The sequence below is a fragment of the Uloborus diversus genome, chromosome 9, assembly GCF_026930045.1.
Source record: "Uloborus diversus isolate 005 chromosome 9, Udiv.v.3.1, whole genome shotgun sequence".
In the NCBI taxonomy this organism is placed as follows: domain Eukaryota; kingdom Metazoa; phylum Arthropoda; class Arachnida; order Araneae; family Uloboridae; genus Uloborus; species Uloborus diversus.
The window spans coordinates 4,132,435-4,151,469 of record NC_072739.1 but is presented as its reverse complement, the minus strand read 5'-3'; the positions used below and the strand labels follow the sequence as shown (position 1 = coordinate 4,151,469).

The 19,035-nt window shown below is 33.6% G+C and overlaps 1 protein-coding gene across 1 annotated transcript in view; it reads right to left on the bottom strand.

Annotated features, from left to right (window-relative positions):
• Positions 1–13,308, bottom strand: part of LOC129229762 (cytochrome P450 2J2-like) — a 48,555-nt gene extending 35,247 nt beyond the window's left edge. Inside the window, exons 1-2 of the mRNA XM_054864133.1 lie at positions 13,108–13,308; positions 1,530–1,654 (exon numbers count right to left, since the gene is read on the bottom strand). Coding sequence (XP_054720108.1) covers positions 1,530–1,654; positions 13,108–13,301 — 319 coding nt within the window. The 5' untranslated portion in view covers positions 13,302–13,308. The remainder of the gene's footprint in view (positions 1–1,529; positions 1,655–13,107) is intronic.
• Positions 13,309–19,035: the final 5,727 nt, after the last annotated feature.

Below are 19,035 nucleotides of genomic sequence, written 5' to 3'. Positions count from 1 at the left end.
CACCATACATTATTTGTAAATATACAGGCGAACCAAAAGACCTTTTGATTTTACTATTACGGGCAAAGCCGTGCGGGTGCCACTAGTAACAAAATAAAGCGAAACAGCTAAGTCCAAAGAAAGCAGATGTTTTTAGTATTATTTAATGATACTTTGAGCACGTTTTACTAACGACCAAACGGCACGACCTTGAGGGTCACGGATTGGGACAAAATTCTAGATATAAGTCCATTCTCACTAGATATGAGCCAAGGTAAAGCGGTTTGACTGCATAGGCCCTAGTTTGGCTGCAATGAGGGTCCAAAGTTGCTAGTTTGGCCAAACAAATGCAATGGTGTTTCCGTTGGAATTTCACTTCGACGCTATGTTCGATCTTCCAACATGTTTGGCATCTTTTTTTAGTAAAATGAGAGGGAAGGGAAAACACCTAGTTATTTATGTGCATTATTTAAGTTACTTAAAAAGTCGAAATGATCTTGATTTTTTGTTTTTTAATGTGTCATGTGCAATAAATTAGAGCGTTTCCCCCTCTCCCATTTTTTGCTTATCGTTGTAGAACATGTATGATAGCCGACGATAAATATCCAGTAAATGTTTCAATTAGCAAACGATAAATACTTTTTAATAAATAGCAGACAATTAATATAATACGAAATAACTAGTTTTCTTTGCAAACGATAAATATCCCGTAACTACGTTATTTTGGCATTCAAGGTATTGAAATTAAAAGTAGTATCCAATTTGAATTTGAGAAACACTTTTTAAAAACTAGTATTCAAAGTAATTAATTCAAAGGTAAGTAAGTGCATACAAATGGCTCATACTGCAGCACAATGGCGGGAAACTGTTGTAAAGATTGTAATTCTGAAGGAAACTCCATTGCATTTCTGGGCCAAAATTACCATCTTTGGACCCCCGTTAAAGCCGAACTAGGGCCTGTGCAGTCAAACCGCGTTACTTGGGCTCATACCTAGTGGGAATGGACATATATCTAGAATTTCGTCCGAATCCGTGACCCTCAAGTTCGTGCCGTTTGGTAGTAAGCTATTTTTGTCGTATCTGTGCAGATACCCCTAAAAATGCCTAGTAATTGTCACTTACGGTGAAAATAGCTTAGTATATGAAAAGCTTTTGAAAAGAAAATGTGTCGTAACTACATTTATTAATTTTAAATAAAGATTTTTACAAAAATACTCTCTCACGGTTTTTAGATAAGTTATTTACGAAACAACTACCGCAAGTTGAGCATTTAATTAAGTCATAAATCAAAGAAACGAGTTGTAAAACTTTAATCGTCAATTTCTCATTTTGAGCTCTACTGCAGATACCACATCTGTGCTTAGCACGGCAGTATTATCATTAAATTGGCGTAAAAGGAAGTCATGTGATATTGCCAAAATAGAGGTCTTGCAGGTGAAACGGGGACACACCGAAAGCTGTGTTTTAAAATACCTTGTACTTCCATATCTCGGAGTATGCATTTAAAATGTCTGGAAATGTGCTTCTGAAACTTCGAGAAATGTGCTTACCTATTTTGTCGGGCATGGCGTCGAATGCATGGGCTGGGCGATCCAATGCCGCAGCCTGATTGAAGGCTTCTTTGACCGATTTGAAATCATTGAGGATAACAAACAAGGATCTACCCAGGTACAGGCTGAAACAAAAACTAATACTTAGTGCCATAAATCAATACAAACAATGTAGATGAAGCAATGTAATTATACTAGCAGAAAAATAGTAATATTGTTTTTCTACTAATTTGCTGTTTGGCACTGTTGTTAAGAGCCATTGTCTGTAAGGATCAGGCAGGTTGCGATTGTTGACATTTTTAATTTTCTTTATTTTTGCAAGTGTTGTTCCTTATCATGAGTGTAATGTTTGTGCAAAATATGAGCTTTGTCTGCCTTACCGTTTTTGGGAAATTAAATTTTTTAATTTAGGGGCGTGGCGCATTTTTGCGTGTTTTTCAAATTTGCAGATTTTAAAGTTCTTGTTGCTTTAAGCGCCCCTATAATGACATGGATTTTTAAATTCTATACTATTATATGGTCTTCTTAGATACTATTACAGCTGTCAAATCGGTGTCACTACGAGAGCGACAGCCACGAACTCCGTTTAAAAATGACCGAAGATGAATTTTTTTCTATATTCAAGGCCAATTTTCTTAAAGTGCCTTCATGATGACACCAACATTTTTAGATCATTTTCTAGCCACACTTACATACATCAAAAATATGTATCAAAATCGGTGTCACTATAAGGGCGCCAGACGATATTGGAACTTTTATTCGATAAATTTCACAAAAACACAAATATTTAAAATCTAACTACAACTGTCGCCCTCATAGCAGAGATCTGATACTAAATTAGGTTGATAACCAATATGTTTGTCTAACATTTGCACAAAAAAAATCGGTGTCACTCCTATTATTTTTGGAAATATAATCGTTCGAAGTTAGTACGTTATGGCGTTGTTTTATATTTATTTATTTAATCTTTTCACCCCCAGATAGTTTTTTTGAACATATTTATTTCTAATTTAATACAAAAATGTGTATATTTTAACATAAATAGCTTTGGGCAGTAAGAGCGTCTTTTTCTTGAATAGAAAATGCCCGTTTTGATATAGGTACAGGCAGATGTATTGTGCATAATATGTCTAGATTATCATACCAATACTCACCTTGTTTTTTCGGCCAAACAAATCTATTTATTCCAATTGTTCTTGACATACATTTGACCTCAACTTGCAAATGGATTTTATACGAAAGATGTATAGAGAGAAGCTCTTACAAACATCTTATATAAATGCTTCAAATTATCAACTAATAAATACCCCTGCATTGCCAAAAGTTCAATTTAATGAAATTGGATGGTCCCTATCTTTACGAGCTCAGTTCAAGTTCACTTCAAAGCAGAAGGAGTATTTATAAGAACAATTTACGATTGGTGAAAATACTGGGAAAAAACAACATCCCTGTCAAGTTGCACACTAGATGAGAAATGCAGTTCGTAACGGGGAAAAAACTGTTCGTTGCTTCAGAGTATTACTATGAAACAAATCCTATCCTTTTTTTTCGATGGAAGAAAGAAAAAAACGAATGCATTCTCAATACATCAAATGAGAATATTGAAGAAAGTGAACATTCAGAATCTGAAACTGAATTTGAGGATAACGTAGACCAAAACGAAGAAAACATTAAGAATCAAGTCAAACCAATTTCAGAAAGACGGTCATCTCTTATTGAAAACTGCTAATTTTGTAGCACTAAAGCATGAGAAAACATGGTATCCAAGAAAAAGAGTAGAAGTTGACCATTTGCAAGTTTATGTCAAATGCATGTCAAGAACAATTGGAATAAATAAATTTGTTTGGCCGGAAAAAACAAGACGAGTATTGGTATAATAGTCTAGATATGTTATGCACAATAGATCCACCTGGTACCTATATCAAAACGGGCATTTTCTATTCAAGAAAAGACTCTCTTGCTGCCCAAAGCTGTTTATGTTATAAGGTACACTTCTTTGTATTAAATTAAAAATAAATATGTACAAAAATAATCTGGGTGTGAAAATATTTAATAAATAAATATAAAAAAAACGCCATAACGTACTAACTTGGAACGATTATATTTCCAAAAATAATAGGAGTGACATCGATTTTTTTTGTGCAAATGTTAGACAAACATGTTGGTTATCAACCTAATGTAGTATCAGATATCTGCTATGAGGGCGACAGTTGTAACTAGATTCTAAATATTTGTGTTTTTGTGAAATTGATTGAATAAAAGTTCCAATATCTGCTGGCGCCCTTATAGTGACACCGATTTTGATACATATTTTTGATGTATGTAAGTGTGGCTAGAAAATGATCTAAAAATGTTGGTGTCATCATGAAGGCACTTTGAGAAAATTGGCCTTGAATATAGAGAAAAATTCATTTTCGGTCATTTTTAAACGGAGTTTGTGGGCGTCGCCCTCGTAGTGTCACCGATTTGACAGCTGTAACAGTATCTAACAAGACCATATAGTAATATGGAATTAAAAAATCCATATCATTATAAGGGCGCTTCAAGCAACAAGCACATTAAAATCTGCAAATTTGAAAAACCGGCAAAAATGTGCCACGCCCCCTAAACAAAAAAAATTATTTTCTCAAAAATGGTGAGTCAGACAAAGCTCAAATTTCGGATTTACATTACATTTATGATAAGGAACAACATATGTGAAAATAAAAAAAATTAAAAATGTCAACAATCACAAATGCTTTAAACTGCCTGATTCTTACAGACAATGGCTCTTAATTTGTGCACTTATTGGTGTTGCGCAGATTAATATGAACACTTTACTATATTGAAAAAAATAAGAGAAAAAAATGTCCAGCATGCATTTGAATTTTGACGTCTTGAATTCAAATTATGTTTTTTGCAATCCCCAATTGTGATAGGACCCTACTCGTTGGGGGGGGGGGGGAGGCAACCCCCCTCACCAATTTTTATGTTTTTTTTTTTTTTTTCAATTTAGGAACTAAAACTAGAATTATATATATATAAAAAAAAGCAGAAATGTCAAAACTTCCAGAACATAATTATTTGTTTTACTTTGTATATCTGTTTATGAAACATTATTTGGCACAACCAGTAACTTTTAGTTTATGTATTCATTTTTTAGATATTAGTTAATCAATTGTTTTACTTAAACAAGCCATACTTGTTTGATAAAATTATTACCAAGTCACCTCACCAAGTCACCACTTACCACCTCAAAATATTTCGGGGTAAATAGTGTAAGTCTAATTCATGTCCAAAAGTTGTTAGATTTACATCAATTTCTACTTATCTGCTTTAAAATTCTCAAAACCAGCTCTAGCAAAATTTTGTACTTTTCCCCCTCCCCCCGCCCTAATTTTTGCTGTCGCTAAAAGTCCTATGGGTTTTAGTGCTTTTTGTTTTTGCCTCCCCCCACTTTTCAATTCCAACCGCCGCCTCCGCCCGCACGTGATGGTTCATATATGTCATTAAAAAGTAATTATTTGAAAAAGTAATGACGAAATCTTTTGCTCAAGAAATCATACATCCATTTGTAATTAATAAAGCAATAAAATTTTTACTGTCTCCATTTTAAATTATTCTTAATTCGGAAAAAAGAGAAAAAAATTCATAAATTAGTGGTTTCACAGCGCAACCACCGGCCCTGAAAGGGTTAAATGAACTATCACGTGCGGGACAAAATTAGTTTTTCCATGGAACGCCCCTTATTTGCGACGTTAGGAGTCACCTGCAGGGAGCATATACCCTTTGGTCAGTCCTAGGGTCAGTTCTATAAGTTATAATGGGTCAGTGTGATAAAATACAGATTTGACTATGAACTTGTTTTTTAAAAAGTGATTTTGCTGTATTTACCTTACGATTGTTTATTTTCCTAAAATGTCGCTTACATTGATAAATATATTAACATTTGAAAAATTCAATTTTTTTGTTCGTATCCTTTGCTCATAGCTTCAACTTTTCAGTTCAAGTGTATGAAACTTTAGATTGTGTCTGCGTTTTCCGTACATATATTTTTCCCTGTATTAAATAAATTCTCTACCGTTTTGTATTGTTATATCCTGTTTTTAACCAAAAAGGAGGCGGTTATCAGTTCATACCGTATGTATGTTTTTTTTTTGTTTGTCCACTCATAGCGTCCCACCTAGTGAACCGATTTTGATGATTCTTTTTTTAATGGATAGAGGATGGCTCAACTTAGGTCCCATTACTTTGTTTGACCATATTTGTTCTTTAGAAAAAAAGTTATGGGCAAAAAACAGTAAATTTCCCTATTAAATGATTAAAATGATATTGTAGCGAAGTTCGCACTTTTCATCCGTGGATAACGGTGGCTCAGTGGTAGAATTCTCGTCTCCCACACGAGCGACCCGGGTTCAAATCCCGACTAGGACAAAGTGAATTTTACAAAAATTTCGTTTCTACTGTTTCCCGTATTTTCTCGAATGTTCTATTAATTTCTGTATCTTTTCAAGTCTGGAAAGTTCCAGCACTTTTTCAAGTTGTATATAAGGAGATGTAACGTTCATTCGTGGTTCTGAATAAAGATCTCGAGTTGAGACTAACGAGTATTCGCTTCATTTGGCTTTCACATTGTCTTCGCTATCTTCATCTACGCGACAATATGAAACTCATTGTTATAAAAGTTTGGTGCCATATAACTGTAACATTAATTGTAATGATAATTTTGAATGAAGGCTTTTCTAAAGCAATACAGTGATATAGAGCCGCACTTCTTACTAGGTAACTTCTTACTTTTACTGAAATATCTACATTTACACTAAAAAGAATGAAATAAAAAAATTTTGAAAAAAAAAATTAGAACCGACTTCAAAATTGCTCTAAAAAGTGAAAAATAATTTTATTCTTTAAACACCATCGATAATACTTTTAAACATAATTTTTGAAGTTGGCGCAAAAACGATCGATAAAATCATTCACAGCCATAACTTAACTACAAGTATAAATTTAACCACGTCTAGTTTCTTCACTACCACATGCATTACGCATTGATGACAGCATATTTGAGTACCGATATAAATGTTTCGTTCCTAAGTTTGGATGATTTTTTGATAAAAATATGAACGAAGCATGGTTACAATGAATTTTACTTTTTGTTTTTGCGCCAACTTCAAAAATTATGTTTAAAAGTATTATCGATGGTGTTTAAAGAATAAAATTATTTTTCACTTTTTAGAGCAATTTTGAAGTCGGTTCTATTTCTTTTTTCAAAATTTTTTTATTTAAATAATTTTTGGTGACTTCTTTGAGGAGGGTCTATGTTTTCGATCAATTTTTCTAGTGTATTTTTAAAAGCTTTTTGTAAATCATCGATTTTGAAATGAAACAATTGAGGTTAATGATTGTTTTTGCTTTCTTGCATTTAGGACACTTGTTGCAGTTGTTAATGAAAGACGAACATCTAGAATTTTTCAAATTGAAAGTAGCTTTAAATCAAAAACAAAAGACGGTCTTCATATTTACATCTTTTTCTCTATTATTTATCAATTTATTTTCCCTTTAAACGTTATACAAAAGCAAAATGAGGAAAGAAACTGAAAGATACAATGACAAAAGGTCAATGACATAGGTCAAAGTCTGATGGCTGATTACTATTTTGATTTCTCTTGTAGATTGCTTTCATTTTTCGATAACTAGTTTTATCTGCTTTTCGTGTACCCTCATTCCGGAAAAAACATGGTAGAACTTAAAATAACCGCTCCAAAGTTTTCACTCTGGATATTTTAAGATTAAAACTTATCTCTAAGTAGAGTGGTAGTTCTAGTAGTGTTGGACACAAAAATGAGAATAAGATTTTGTCAGAGATGTTTTTCTTTCTTTCTTTTTTTTTAAATTAAGAACATAATATTATTTTTAAGGATCAATATTTCAAACATTCATCCGAAAAAGTAAAGGTGAATAAAAAAAACAACAACATAATCTAGCTCTACAAAATAATTTCGGGAAGATGTTTTTATACTACACTAGAAAATTGCCCGTCAAGATATGACGGGTGAAAATTGCTTCTACATTTGAACGAAGTCATTGCCTGTTTGGTGATAATTTGATAGTTGAAATTGTAACCCTAACTCCAGTGAATCAACCCTAAACTCCAGTAGATGGCGTTCATCTTTGACCACTTTTTCGTTTTTTCAGTCTCCTGAAATGACAGTGTCACCAGTGAAGCGGTTAAGTGATCAGATCCAGTTCAGCCTTGTCACAATAAAGCCTTTCCCTGCATTTTAAACATTATCAAAACTTATTATCAAATTATCATGTCGTGGCGCGAGTTTCGTTGTTGATCACGTCAGGAGCAATACTCGATCATTCGCAACTATATATGTAAGGATACTTCTTTAAACATACTTTAGAGTTATTTTGTTTCAGAACAAAATAATTCTAAAACAAATATGTAATTAAAATTAACTTTTTCATGCATACCAGTACACCTGTGTTTGAGTGTGAAAAATCTGCAGAAGTGCAACAAGCAATATCTAAGGAGGAATTTCGTATTTTCATGTTGGTGAACACTACAAAACCTGACTTCCCGCCGTTGGAAATTGGTTTCTGCATGTGAATACGTATGTACACGGGAGCGCCCTGATAAGAGGTCATCGGGACCTTCCAAACATTTCCTTATTCGGCGAATTTGGCCTTATGATTCAGTAAAATTAGGAGTTCTATTCGGCAAAATTATCATCATTCGGCGAAATTTAGAGCTCCATTCGGGAAAATATGGAGTTACATTTCGCCAAAATTATCATTCGGCGAAATTTGGAGCTCCATTTCGCCAAAATTCTCATCATTCGGCAAAATTTGGGGTTCCACTCGGCAACATTATCATCATTCGGCGAAATTTGGAGCTCCATTTCACCAAAGTTATCATCATTCGGCGAAATTTGGGGTTCCATTTCACCAAAGTTATCATCATTCGGCGAAATTTGGAGCTTCATTTCACCAAAGTTATCATCATTCGGCAAAATTTGAGGTTCCACTCGGCAATATTATCATCATTCGGCGAAATTTGGAATTCCATTCGACAAGTTGAGAACTTCCGCCCTCCCAAAGATTTAAATTCCGGTCGCCCCTGTTTGTACTTATAATTGATACTGACAATTAATTATTTGGATTGATCCTCTGTTGGAGAATTTCAGGGTGCTATGCTCTGTTAGTTCCTTCCTTCCCGCCTAAAGTCAGTACCAAACTAGATTCAAAAATCCAGAGTTTGCTCACTCTTTACCTCTTCAGTCCCGAGTTAACTTTAAATCATTACTTTTAATGACTTTGAGTAATTAATTTAAAAAAAACTGTATTAATTTGTATTCAGTAAATTACCGCCCATTAGCCAGGGCTAAAGCAGAAATACATGAAATACACCGCCAGCTCAGTCATTTCCAGCCGAGGACTGCAATTTCGTGCTTATTAGCACTCATCAGCCCTGCATAGGAGTGACTGAGACGGAGGTGGAAAACATCTTAAGGAAGCCAAGAGTGCCAAACAAATTGGTAGCTAATATAGAATTAGCACAGACCAGACGAGTGACCGGAGCAATGGTTCGGTTCAACTCGAAGATTGAAGGCTAGGATGGTATATTCAGTAAATTACCGCCCATTAGCCAGGGCTAAAGCAGAAATGCATGAAATACACCGCCAGCTCAGTCATTTCCAGCCGAGGACTGCAGTTTCGTGTTTATTAGCACTCATCAGCCCGGCATAGGAAAGTGGCTGAGACGGAGATGGAAAACAACTTAAGGAAGCCAAGAGTGCCAAACAAATTGGTAGCTAATGTAGAATTAGCACAGACCAGACGAATGACCGGAGCAATGGTTCGGTTCAACTCGAGGATTGAAGGCTAGGCATGGTATATTCAGTAAATTCTATATTAGCTACCAGTTTGTTTGGCACTCTTGGCTTCCTTAAGAGGTTTTCCATCTCCAGCTCAGTCATTTTCCTATGCCGGGCTGACGAGTGCTAATAAGCACGAAACTGCAGTCCTCGGCTGGAAATGACTGAGCTGGCGGTGTATTTTATGCATTAATTTGGTTTTAAAAACATTGAAAAGTTAAAAAAAAAAAGATGTTTAAAAAATTACCTTAATTTTATTTTTGAGAAAATTGGTGTCTCTTGGCGAAACTAAAAAATTAGTGGTTCAAATCAGAAAAATGAAAATTTAGAGTGCGAAATTGATGATTGCGCGTGAAAGAGCAACATTAAATGAATTCAGCGACCTATTTGAAGATTTACTACTACAGTAGCCGCCACTTATACGAATCACGTTCGCTCAAACAGTTTTGGTTCCATAAAGCGACTGATTCACTAAAGCTGGATTTTGTTCTGTTTTTGACGGTTTGATTCATTAAAGCGGCTGATTCAACTAACCACTGATTCAATTAAACGGCGTCCACTGTATAAAGATAATTAAAAATAGGGACACTTCACGATGCACATTTCTTTTTGTTCAAAAAAATCCATTTTCATTCAATTGTAAATAAGCTATGTATAGATATCTGCCAAAATTCGTATAGCAATAGATGTAGAAATATCTGAAAGGCCCTTTAGCAAGCAGATGTTTTTAGGGCGATATATTGCTCAATAATTTATTTCATTTTAACAGATAAAACTTTTGATTTCATATTCATTTTAGAAAGAGTCCTCCTTCATAAATGTTATGAAAGAAAGCATGTGACAGCAGTTTTGTCTATAGTTCCTCATTTGTATATTTTGTATCAACGTTCGTATTTTTCTAGTGATAAATAGTAAGGAGAGACAGTACATGGAGAATAAGAAATACTTTGCTGATGAAAGATACGTTAATGCTGGTTATTTTTATTTATTTAGAAGTAATTCTAAGCTTACAAATAAGTTTTTAAAAGTTTCATATATTAGCGGCCATTTTGTGCACATTAAGGTCATTCTTACATCGAACTGTATTTATCTACTATCTTACATAATATCACATACAGTGGCTCCCAAAAGTGTTCGTACACCTACGACTTTCAATGAAATAGGACCTTATCCATTGCTTAGAATTATTATTTCGGAATAGGTATTTTATTGTAAGATCTGTGATCTATTTTTAACAAAACTACATGAAAATTTCAAATAAAACATTAAAACTTATTTTTTTAAAAATCTAAAACCAAAAAGTGCCGGAAATTTTATCTCACAAAAGTCTTCGTACACTTTGAAAAAATGTCAAAAAATTAGTAAGTAATCTAACTTTTTACTAAGTTATTATTTAGTAGAATATCATACAGTATCAACAACAGCTTTTAAACGTCTGGGAATAGATTTCATTGTTTTTCTTTCTTTTATGCAATTTCTGAGTAAGTGTTCAGCCGCACTTTCAGTCTTACTGTTTCCAGTTCGCTTTTCGTTTCAAGGGTGTATTTTCGTAATCTAGCCACCAGATATCTCCAAATTTGTTCCATTAAGTTTAAATCTGGCGATTGAGGAGATATTTCTCAGTTTAAGGACAATTTTTGCGGCACTAAACGCAAACTTGTACTTCTTATCGTTATCTTGATAAAAAAACAAAGTTGTTTCCGATTGTCAAATTTTGGGCTAATAGTTAAAAATTGTTTTTTGAAATATTTAAATGAACAGCATAATTCATCATTTCATCAAAAAATTCCAAATTTCCAAGTCCTGGTGCTGTTATGCACCCTCACACAAGAACACCTTCACCGTCCTGATTAACTGATCCAGCTAAGTTCTTAAGATCAAATTCCTCATTTTTTCTTCTATTGACAATTATACAACAATTTAACCCAAAATATTGAATTTATTTTCATCTATAAGTAAGACGTTGTTCCAAAGCGTTTTGAGCTTATTTATCATTGATTTTACGGTGCTTTTTGTTTTTCGCACGAACAAGAAAATTTCTGCGGAAGAAGTCTCTTTAATCCAGCTAATCGGAAAACTTGGCGAACAATTTTAGGTGAAAATTAAACGTAAAATGTTTCATTTAATTCTGCAGAAACTTTTTCAGCGCTCAAATGCGTATTTTTCATAATTTTTTTAACTGTAAACCTCCGATCCCGATTTGTTAACTTTGCCAGTTGACCTTCTCTTACCTTGTTTGCGATCCGATTCTTGTCTTTAAACCATTTTATCAAGCACTTCACTACAGAATAGCATAAATTAACTAATTTAGAGACATTTCAAACCAATTTATGGATACAGTGAGGGAAAAATTTCAAATTTCGAATCGTGTTTGTTGTTTTCTACGCATACCTGCCATTTAAAAATAATAAGCAGAATATTAGGGAATAAATAAACAAAAAATTAAAGGCAAATGACTTTACACTGTCATTACAATGCAAAAATAATAAAAAAACCACATATGATAATTTTAATCATGAATTAATTCAAAAATATTTCAGTGTACGATGACTTTTGTGGCGTATTTTTTCTGTCTCATCGTTTTTCGACGAATTTCAAAAATAAAATCTGGCAATATTTAAAAAAAGAAAAAAAAATACTGGGAATTCATTCAGAATGGCATAGGAATGGTGTGAAAAAAAAATGGATTTCATATTCGAATTCAGTTTTGCGTTATTTTGGTTTTACTACAAAATTTCAAGGTGTACGAACACTTTTGGGAGCCACTGTATCTACTATCTTACATAAGATTACATATATGTCATATTAAAATCACGGTGTTTGAAAGTAATATAGTAATTTTTAGAAATGCTCCTTCAAAGGAATGACTATATGACAACGGTTGAAATACATTGTTTTAGCGCAGAAAAGTTATGTTTCAATAAAATTTAGTCGCAAAAGGTAGATTTGAAAAATATTGTTTGTATAATTTTACTTTATCTAGGCTAGGATTAGACTGCTATATTAGCGCAGCTAGAATGTACCTTTTGGGAGAGAGGAGAGTTACGTCATAACGATACTTGACACACTAAGATTCGTAATATGGCTGATCTAAAGGTGCCCTTGTTGATGGACCTCCTAAGCCGCTGCTCCACTGGACTGTTATTGTTTTGACCTTGGATTTTCTCCCGGTCTCCCAAGCCCTAATTCTCTAATCTAAAACATTGGGAGAATGTTTCCGAGTTTGCGTGTTACAGTCGTAAAAAACGAGAGGGACGTAGTGTTCATATGATTGGACAGTTCGGTTAGCTGAAGATCGGAAAACTGAACAGGTAGGTTAGCGAAAGTTGGATATTTAGACCGTTCGGTTAGCGAAAGTTTGCGTAATTAAACAGTTCGGTTAGCGAAAGTTGGATAATTGTGCAGTTCGGTTAGCTGCAGATCGGAAAATTGAACAGGTAGGTTAGCGAAAGTTGGATATTTAGACCGTTCGGTTAGCGAAAGTTTGCGTAATTAAACAGCTCGGTTAGCGAAAGTAGGATAATTGTACAGTTCGGTTAGAGAAGGCTGGGATAATTGGACAGTTCGGTTAGTTAGAATTCCGATAATTGGAGTTCTACTGTGCCTCACTTCACTTTATGTACAACACATTCGCTCATCCACTATATCAAACTCTCTGCAGAGAAGTATTTTTTTTAAAAAAAGCATGAAAACACTTCAAAAAGTTTCAAGCTTACCTGAAAACATTTCCATATTTTTTGCTCAACTCGTAGAAATCTTTGTAGGAGTCATCGCTGAGAAACGGTGCGTATCCCAGAAACGGAAGGCCAATAGGCCCCGGTGGTAATTTGTACCGTCGACGGCTAATCCAAAACAACACTGTGACCGCCAAGACAGCGACGGCTGTCAATAGATAGGTGGCAGATATCATTTTGAGCTACCCGGGAACGCAAATGGAAGAGAATTCCCGAGCCCGATTACGATGCTTAAATAAGGAAGATAACGCTGGAGGCGTTTTCTCTTTTTGATAGTTCCAAAATCAGTTAAAATGTAAAAAATCTGGTTGAATATGTTTTAAATTTCAGGTCCGGGACACAGAAATCGCCAAATTTTGCATTTTTTTTTCTTTTTATCATTTAAAAAACTTCTTCGTGTTTTTCTGCTGAAAAAGACATTTGAATCTTGTTTTTATCTTAACTAGAACGAAAGATATAATTATTTTTGTTGCATGCATTTAACTAATATTATACTTAACTTTAAAACTTTAAACGCATTTTTTTCTATGATGGGTCATTCCATAGTGACTAACGTAACATTCGCAGCTGATTTTCAAACTCTTTTTACTTACACCGGGAGTAAAAATTAATGTGTTTTGGTTTAATATGCAGATTTAAAATGTACAAGGTGACTATTTTTCATTTCTACCAAGAATTTGAAGCAAAATAAGTGCTGGCAGGTGTTTTTTCACCAAAAAAGGCACCGTGACTAACGTAACATTTTTGCAACCCTGAGAAACAATGCTTATGTTACGAGACAAATTTTTCTGAAACTTACGCAGGCATTTAAAATTGGCCGATATATTTGTAAGAGGTAAACAATCTATTTTTAAAAATGTACTACATATTTGTTACAGATGAATCTTTTTTGGCCCTTAATGGTACTTTTACGAAAAACTGTGTGTGACTAACGTAACGTGACTAACGTAACCATCGAATTACAAGCAATTAATGCATATAAAAAAACTTTTATAGTTAATTTCTTGCTCTTATATTACTTTTACACTTTTTAGGAACCTTCTTTGTGTTGCATTATGGTTATTTCTTTACTTTTTTCCATATTAGTGTAAGAAATTAAATGGACGGATTCAGTTCAATTAACTCAATTTGAATGTGCGAAAAAAAATAAACAAATAAAAAAAACTGCTTTTACAAACTGAATAACATCATTCTTGGGCTAATTAAATCCTTAAATATCTCTCTTTTAAAAAATTAACTTAATGCAAGTTGATAGTTTTACCGAATTCTAGTATGCTGCTGATATACTAGTATTATCTTAATTCTTAAGCTTGGATTCTTGTGTTGAATGCACATTCAGCAGATTATTCATTTTGCTTTACTCACCTTTTTTCATTTTTAATATTTCTTTAAATTGGAAGTATCTTTATAAAGACACTAGTGGCACCCGCACGGCTTTGCCCGTAGTAGAAAATTAAAAGGTCATTGGTTCGCCTGTATATTAACAAATAATGGAGGATGAATTTCTGGCCAATTGGTTATGTTAAATGGCTCGCCCATGGCTCATAACGGTTCCACGTTATGATGATTTCGTAATTTACTGTTCCACGTTGTGATCATTTACTCGGAAAAAGTTTCTTAAAATTAGAATATAAAAAGAACAAAATCGAATTTTCGAAAAATCGCTTCGAGGTGCACACCCTTATGCTACAAACTAACTTTGTGCCAAATTTCATGAAAATCGGCCGAACGGTTTAGGCGCTATGCGCGTCACAGACATCCAGACATCCTCCGGACAGAGAGACTTTCAGCTTTATTATTAGTAAAGAAGAAGAAAAGAAAAGAAGAGAGATAAAGAAGTAAAGAAAAGAAAGGTAATTTTCAGAACAAATTCTTTCCCATTTTATTAAATTTCAGTGAAAAATGGGCTTAAAATTGGAATAGAAAAAGAACAAAATCGAATTTTCGAAAAAATCGCTTCGAGGTGCACACCCCCATGCTACAAACTAACTTTGTGCCTAATTTTAAGAAAATCGGCCGAACGGTCTAGGCGTATGCGCGTCACAGACATCCTACAGACATTCAGACATCCAGATCCTCCGGACAGAGAGACTTTCAGCTTTATTAGTAACATCTTTATTAGTAAAGAAGATAAAGATAAAGATTCTTTCCCATTTTATTAAATTTCTGTGAAAAATGGGCTTAAAATTGGAATAGAAAAAACAAAATCGAATTTTCGAAAAATCGCTTCGAGGTGCACACCCCCATGCTACATACTAACTTTGTGCCAAATTTCATGAAAATCGGCCGAACAGCTAGGCGCTATGCGCGTCACAGACATCCAGACAGAGAGACATCCAGATATCCAGACACAGAGACTTTCAGCTTTATTATCTTCTTTACTAATAATAAAGCAGAAAGTCTCTCTGTCCGGAGGATGTCTGGATGTCTGGATGTCTGTAGGATGTCATCACAACCACAGTTACATTTATTTGAACGTATTTTTGAAAATTAAAAACAACTTGCAAAGACACTTAAAAAACTTAAGAAAATCTCATGCGAATATTCTGTCCCCTGCCCCAGTCAGGAGAAGTTCATTCAAAATATACAATGAAATCTTTACTAATAATAAAGCTGAAAGTCTCTCTGTCTGGATGTCCGGAGGATATCTGGATGTCTGTAGGATGTATGGATCTCTGTGACGCGCATAGCGCTTAAACCGTTCGGCCGATTTTCATGAAATTTGGCACAAAGTTAGTATGTAGCATGGGGGTGTGCACCTCGAAGCGATTTTTCGAAAATTCGATGTGGTTCTTTTTTTATTCCAATTTTAAGAAAAAAAGTATCATAAATTACGAAATTATCGTAACGTGGAACCGTAACATGGGCACAAGCCAATTGACGAGATACGAAATTATCATAACGTGTAACCGTAACATGAGTACAAGCCAATTGACGAGAAAATTCACAATACATTATTTGTAAATACAGGCGAACCAAAAGACCTTTTAATTTTTCTATTACGGGCGAAGCCGTGCGGGTACCACTAGTTACTAATAATAAAGCTGAAAGTCTCTCTGTCCGGAGGATGTCTGTAGGATGTCTGTGACGCGCATAGCGCCTAGACCGTTCGGCCGATTTTCATGAAATTTGGCACAAAGTTGGTATGTAGCATGGCGGTGTGCACCTCGAAGCGATTTTTCAAAAATTCGATGTGTTTTTTTTTTTATTCCAATTTTAAGAACAAAAATATCATAAGATGGAGAATAAATTACGAAATTTTCATAAAGTGGAACTGTAACATGGACAGAAGCCAATTGGCGAGGTACGAAATTATCATAACGTGGAACTGTAACATGGGTACAAGCCAATTGGCGAGAAAATTCACCATACATTATTTGTAAATATACAGGCGAACCAAAAACCTTTTAATTTTTCTATTACGGGGAAAGCCTTGCGGGTACCACTAGTTAGTAATAAAGAAGATTTAAAAAAGTATTTTTTCTAAGTAAACAGAAGGTCTACAATGTAATATTACTGGTATTTTTCACCCTTTATATTTTTAATCAATATAGAATGCCTACATATTCAAAATTGTTCTCATTAAAATGTACATTAAATTAAATAAGTTTTAAATATTAGCAGTCATTTTTTAAATGTTACGTTAGTCACAGCTCAAATGTTACATTAGTCACACTAATTATTTTATATCTACTGATACTAAAATAAATATTTTGCACTTTTTATGTAGATATGACACAGATGTAAGAAAAGAAAATGTGCTGTTTGGTTCAATCATCTGGTTTAGTTTTTAAGCAGAAAATAGTACATTTTCGTGACTAACGTAACGTAAATGTTTTCAGTGAAATAACCAAACTAATTAAAATACTTATCTTATAATGTATGCAAAAAGAACAGTCTATTTTATTGGGCCAACATCTAATCATTTAGAATAAACATAGTTCTTTTTAAAATTTGCAAAAAATTTTACATTACACAAGAAAACGTAGACGCATGTTTTTTGCACATGCTAAGCCTTTTCTACAACCTCGCACGTTTAGAGATAGAAGAAAAACACCGAATTAAATTTTTGCAAACTGTTACTGGATTTATGTACTAGAAAGTATGCTGAATGAAATGATAGGTCACAATTAAGGCCTTGTGGAAAAAAAATTTCTGATGTTGAGGTTGACATTTCTATGGAATGACCCTTATGCAATTTTTCCCAATTTTTTGCATTCAAACTCTTATAAGTCAAGAACTGATAAAGATAAAGTAATGAAATTTGGAACATATCTTTTTCAAACAGTTTACTTTAATTTTTATACGGAAAATTTGAAAAGAACGTTTCTGCAAAAAATTTGATTTTTTTTTTTTTTTTTTTAAAGTATCTTCGAATTTTGCGAAATTTTTCTTCAAGTGTTTTCTATTTTTTATTGAATTAATATTTCTTAAATCTAAGAATAAAAATTAAAGCTTAGATATTTCGGCATAATTTTTTGAAAATAAATTGAAAATTGACCAAGAATATTTAGCGATTGTGAGTTTTAGCGATTTAAAACAACCCCATTTAAAAAAAAAATCATTGAAATAAAAAAAACTTTTTACATATTTTTGTCATGATTTTGCTTATTAAATAGATGGTGAAACAATGCAAAAAATATCAAAACTCTGAACTGTTTAATGAATTTTTTTTTCAAAATGAGTCCCGGACCCCTTTGAGCAAGAATATTTAAATTAATATCATAGCAAATACACCCAAACCTCTTTTTGTGCTCTTATTTATTGTGCGATTTTTTTGTGCGAACTTTTTTTGTGCGGTGTATGAAAATTTCAATCAGATTGGGACTCAATTGACGATAGTATTTATAAAACGGACGAAGTTATTTATAAAACAAACTTTTTTTATGTTTTTTTTTTATGCGGTCCCTATCCACCGCACAAAGAGAGAGGTTTGGGTGTAAATACAATATTCAAGAGCCCGTTTACATATCTCGGAGCCTGAGCATAAGGTCAATTTGGATCCTCCTAAGACAGTCGACGAGTTTCAACCGAAGTGGGGGAATGTGGGGCAAAGTGAAATCGTTAAGACGGCTGAGCTTTTTCAAAGTGAACAATAGGAAATGTCTTTTCAAAATTACAGAACATAAAGAAAGAACATTGTATTTTATATTAAAACTTGCATTGAAACTTAATTTTTCATTTTTGGCAGTAAATTTCCATCTTTAAACTAGTTTGTTGAGGCCATCACGAAACTTTCTTCTATATTTTTCTTTTTTTTTTTCCTGATCCCTCCCCATGCTTGACGAGGAAACAATATTCCCAGCAAAAACAAAATTACACATGCAAAAACTTGACGACCATCCCAATGTCTGAATTATTGCAAAAGCAAAGCAAAGAGCGAAAATTAAAAGTTATTTTAAAAGCCTTGCTTGAATTAATTACAAACATTTTATTTGTTAACAAACATAAGATGGCAACAGTTAAAAATTTTAAATCATTGTGATAATATTTCCTATCATTTCCATACAATTAAAATCACGAGAAATACGCAGACGACAATCTAATACGATTTATCTTTCTTATTGTTGCATTAATAAAAATATTTTTATTCAAAAAAAAAAAAAAAAATCAACACCTCTTGGAGCGATTGGCGTCAAAATTGAACCAAAGCCTGTTTACATATGGATTCACATATATTCCAAATTTCAACCAGAACGTAGCATTACTTCTTGAGATAGGGCACTCACAATGGAAAAAAAGAACGGGCGATTGCGCTACCCCCTTTTTAGCTGTTGACACCAAAATAAAATCAGCTTTTATACCCACTAAGGGCTACTTGCCGATAAATTTTTCTTTCATTCCGTTCATTATTTCTTGAGATACAGCAGTCACAATTGACGACAAAAAACGTTCTATAGCTCAACCCCC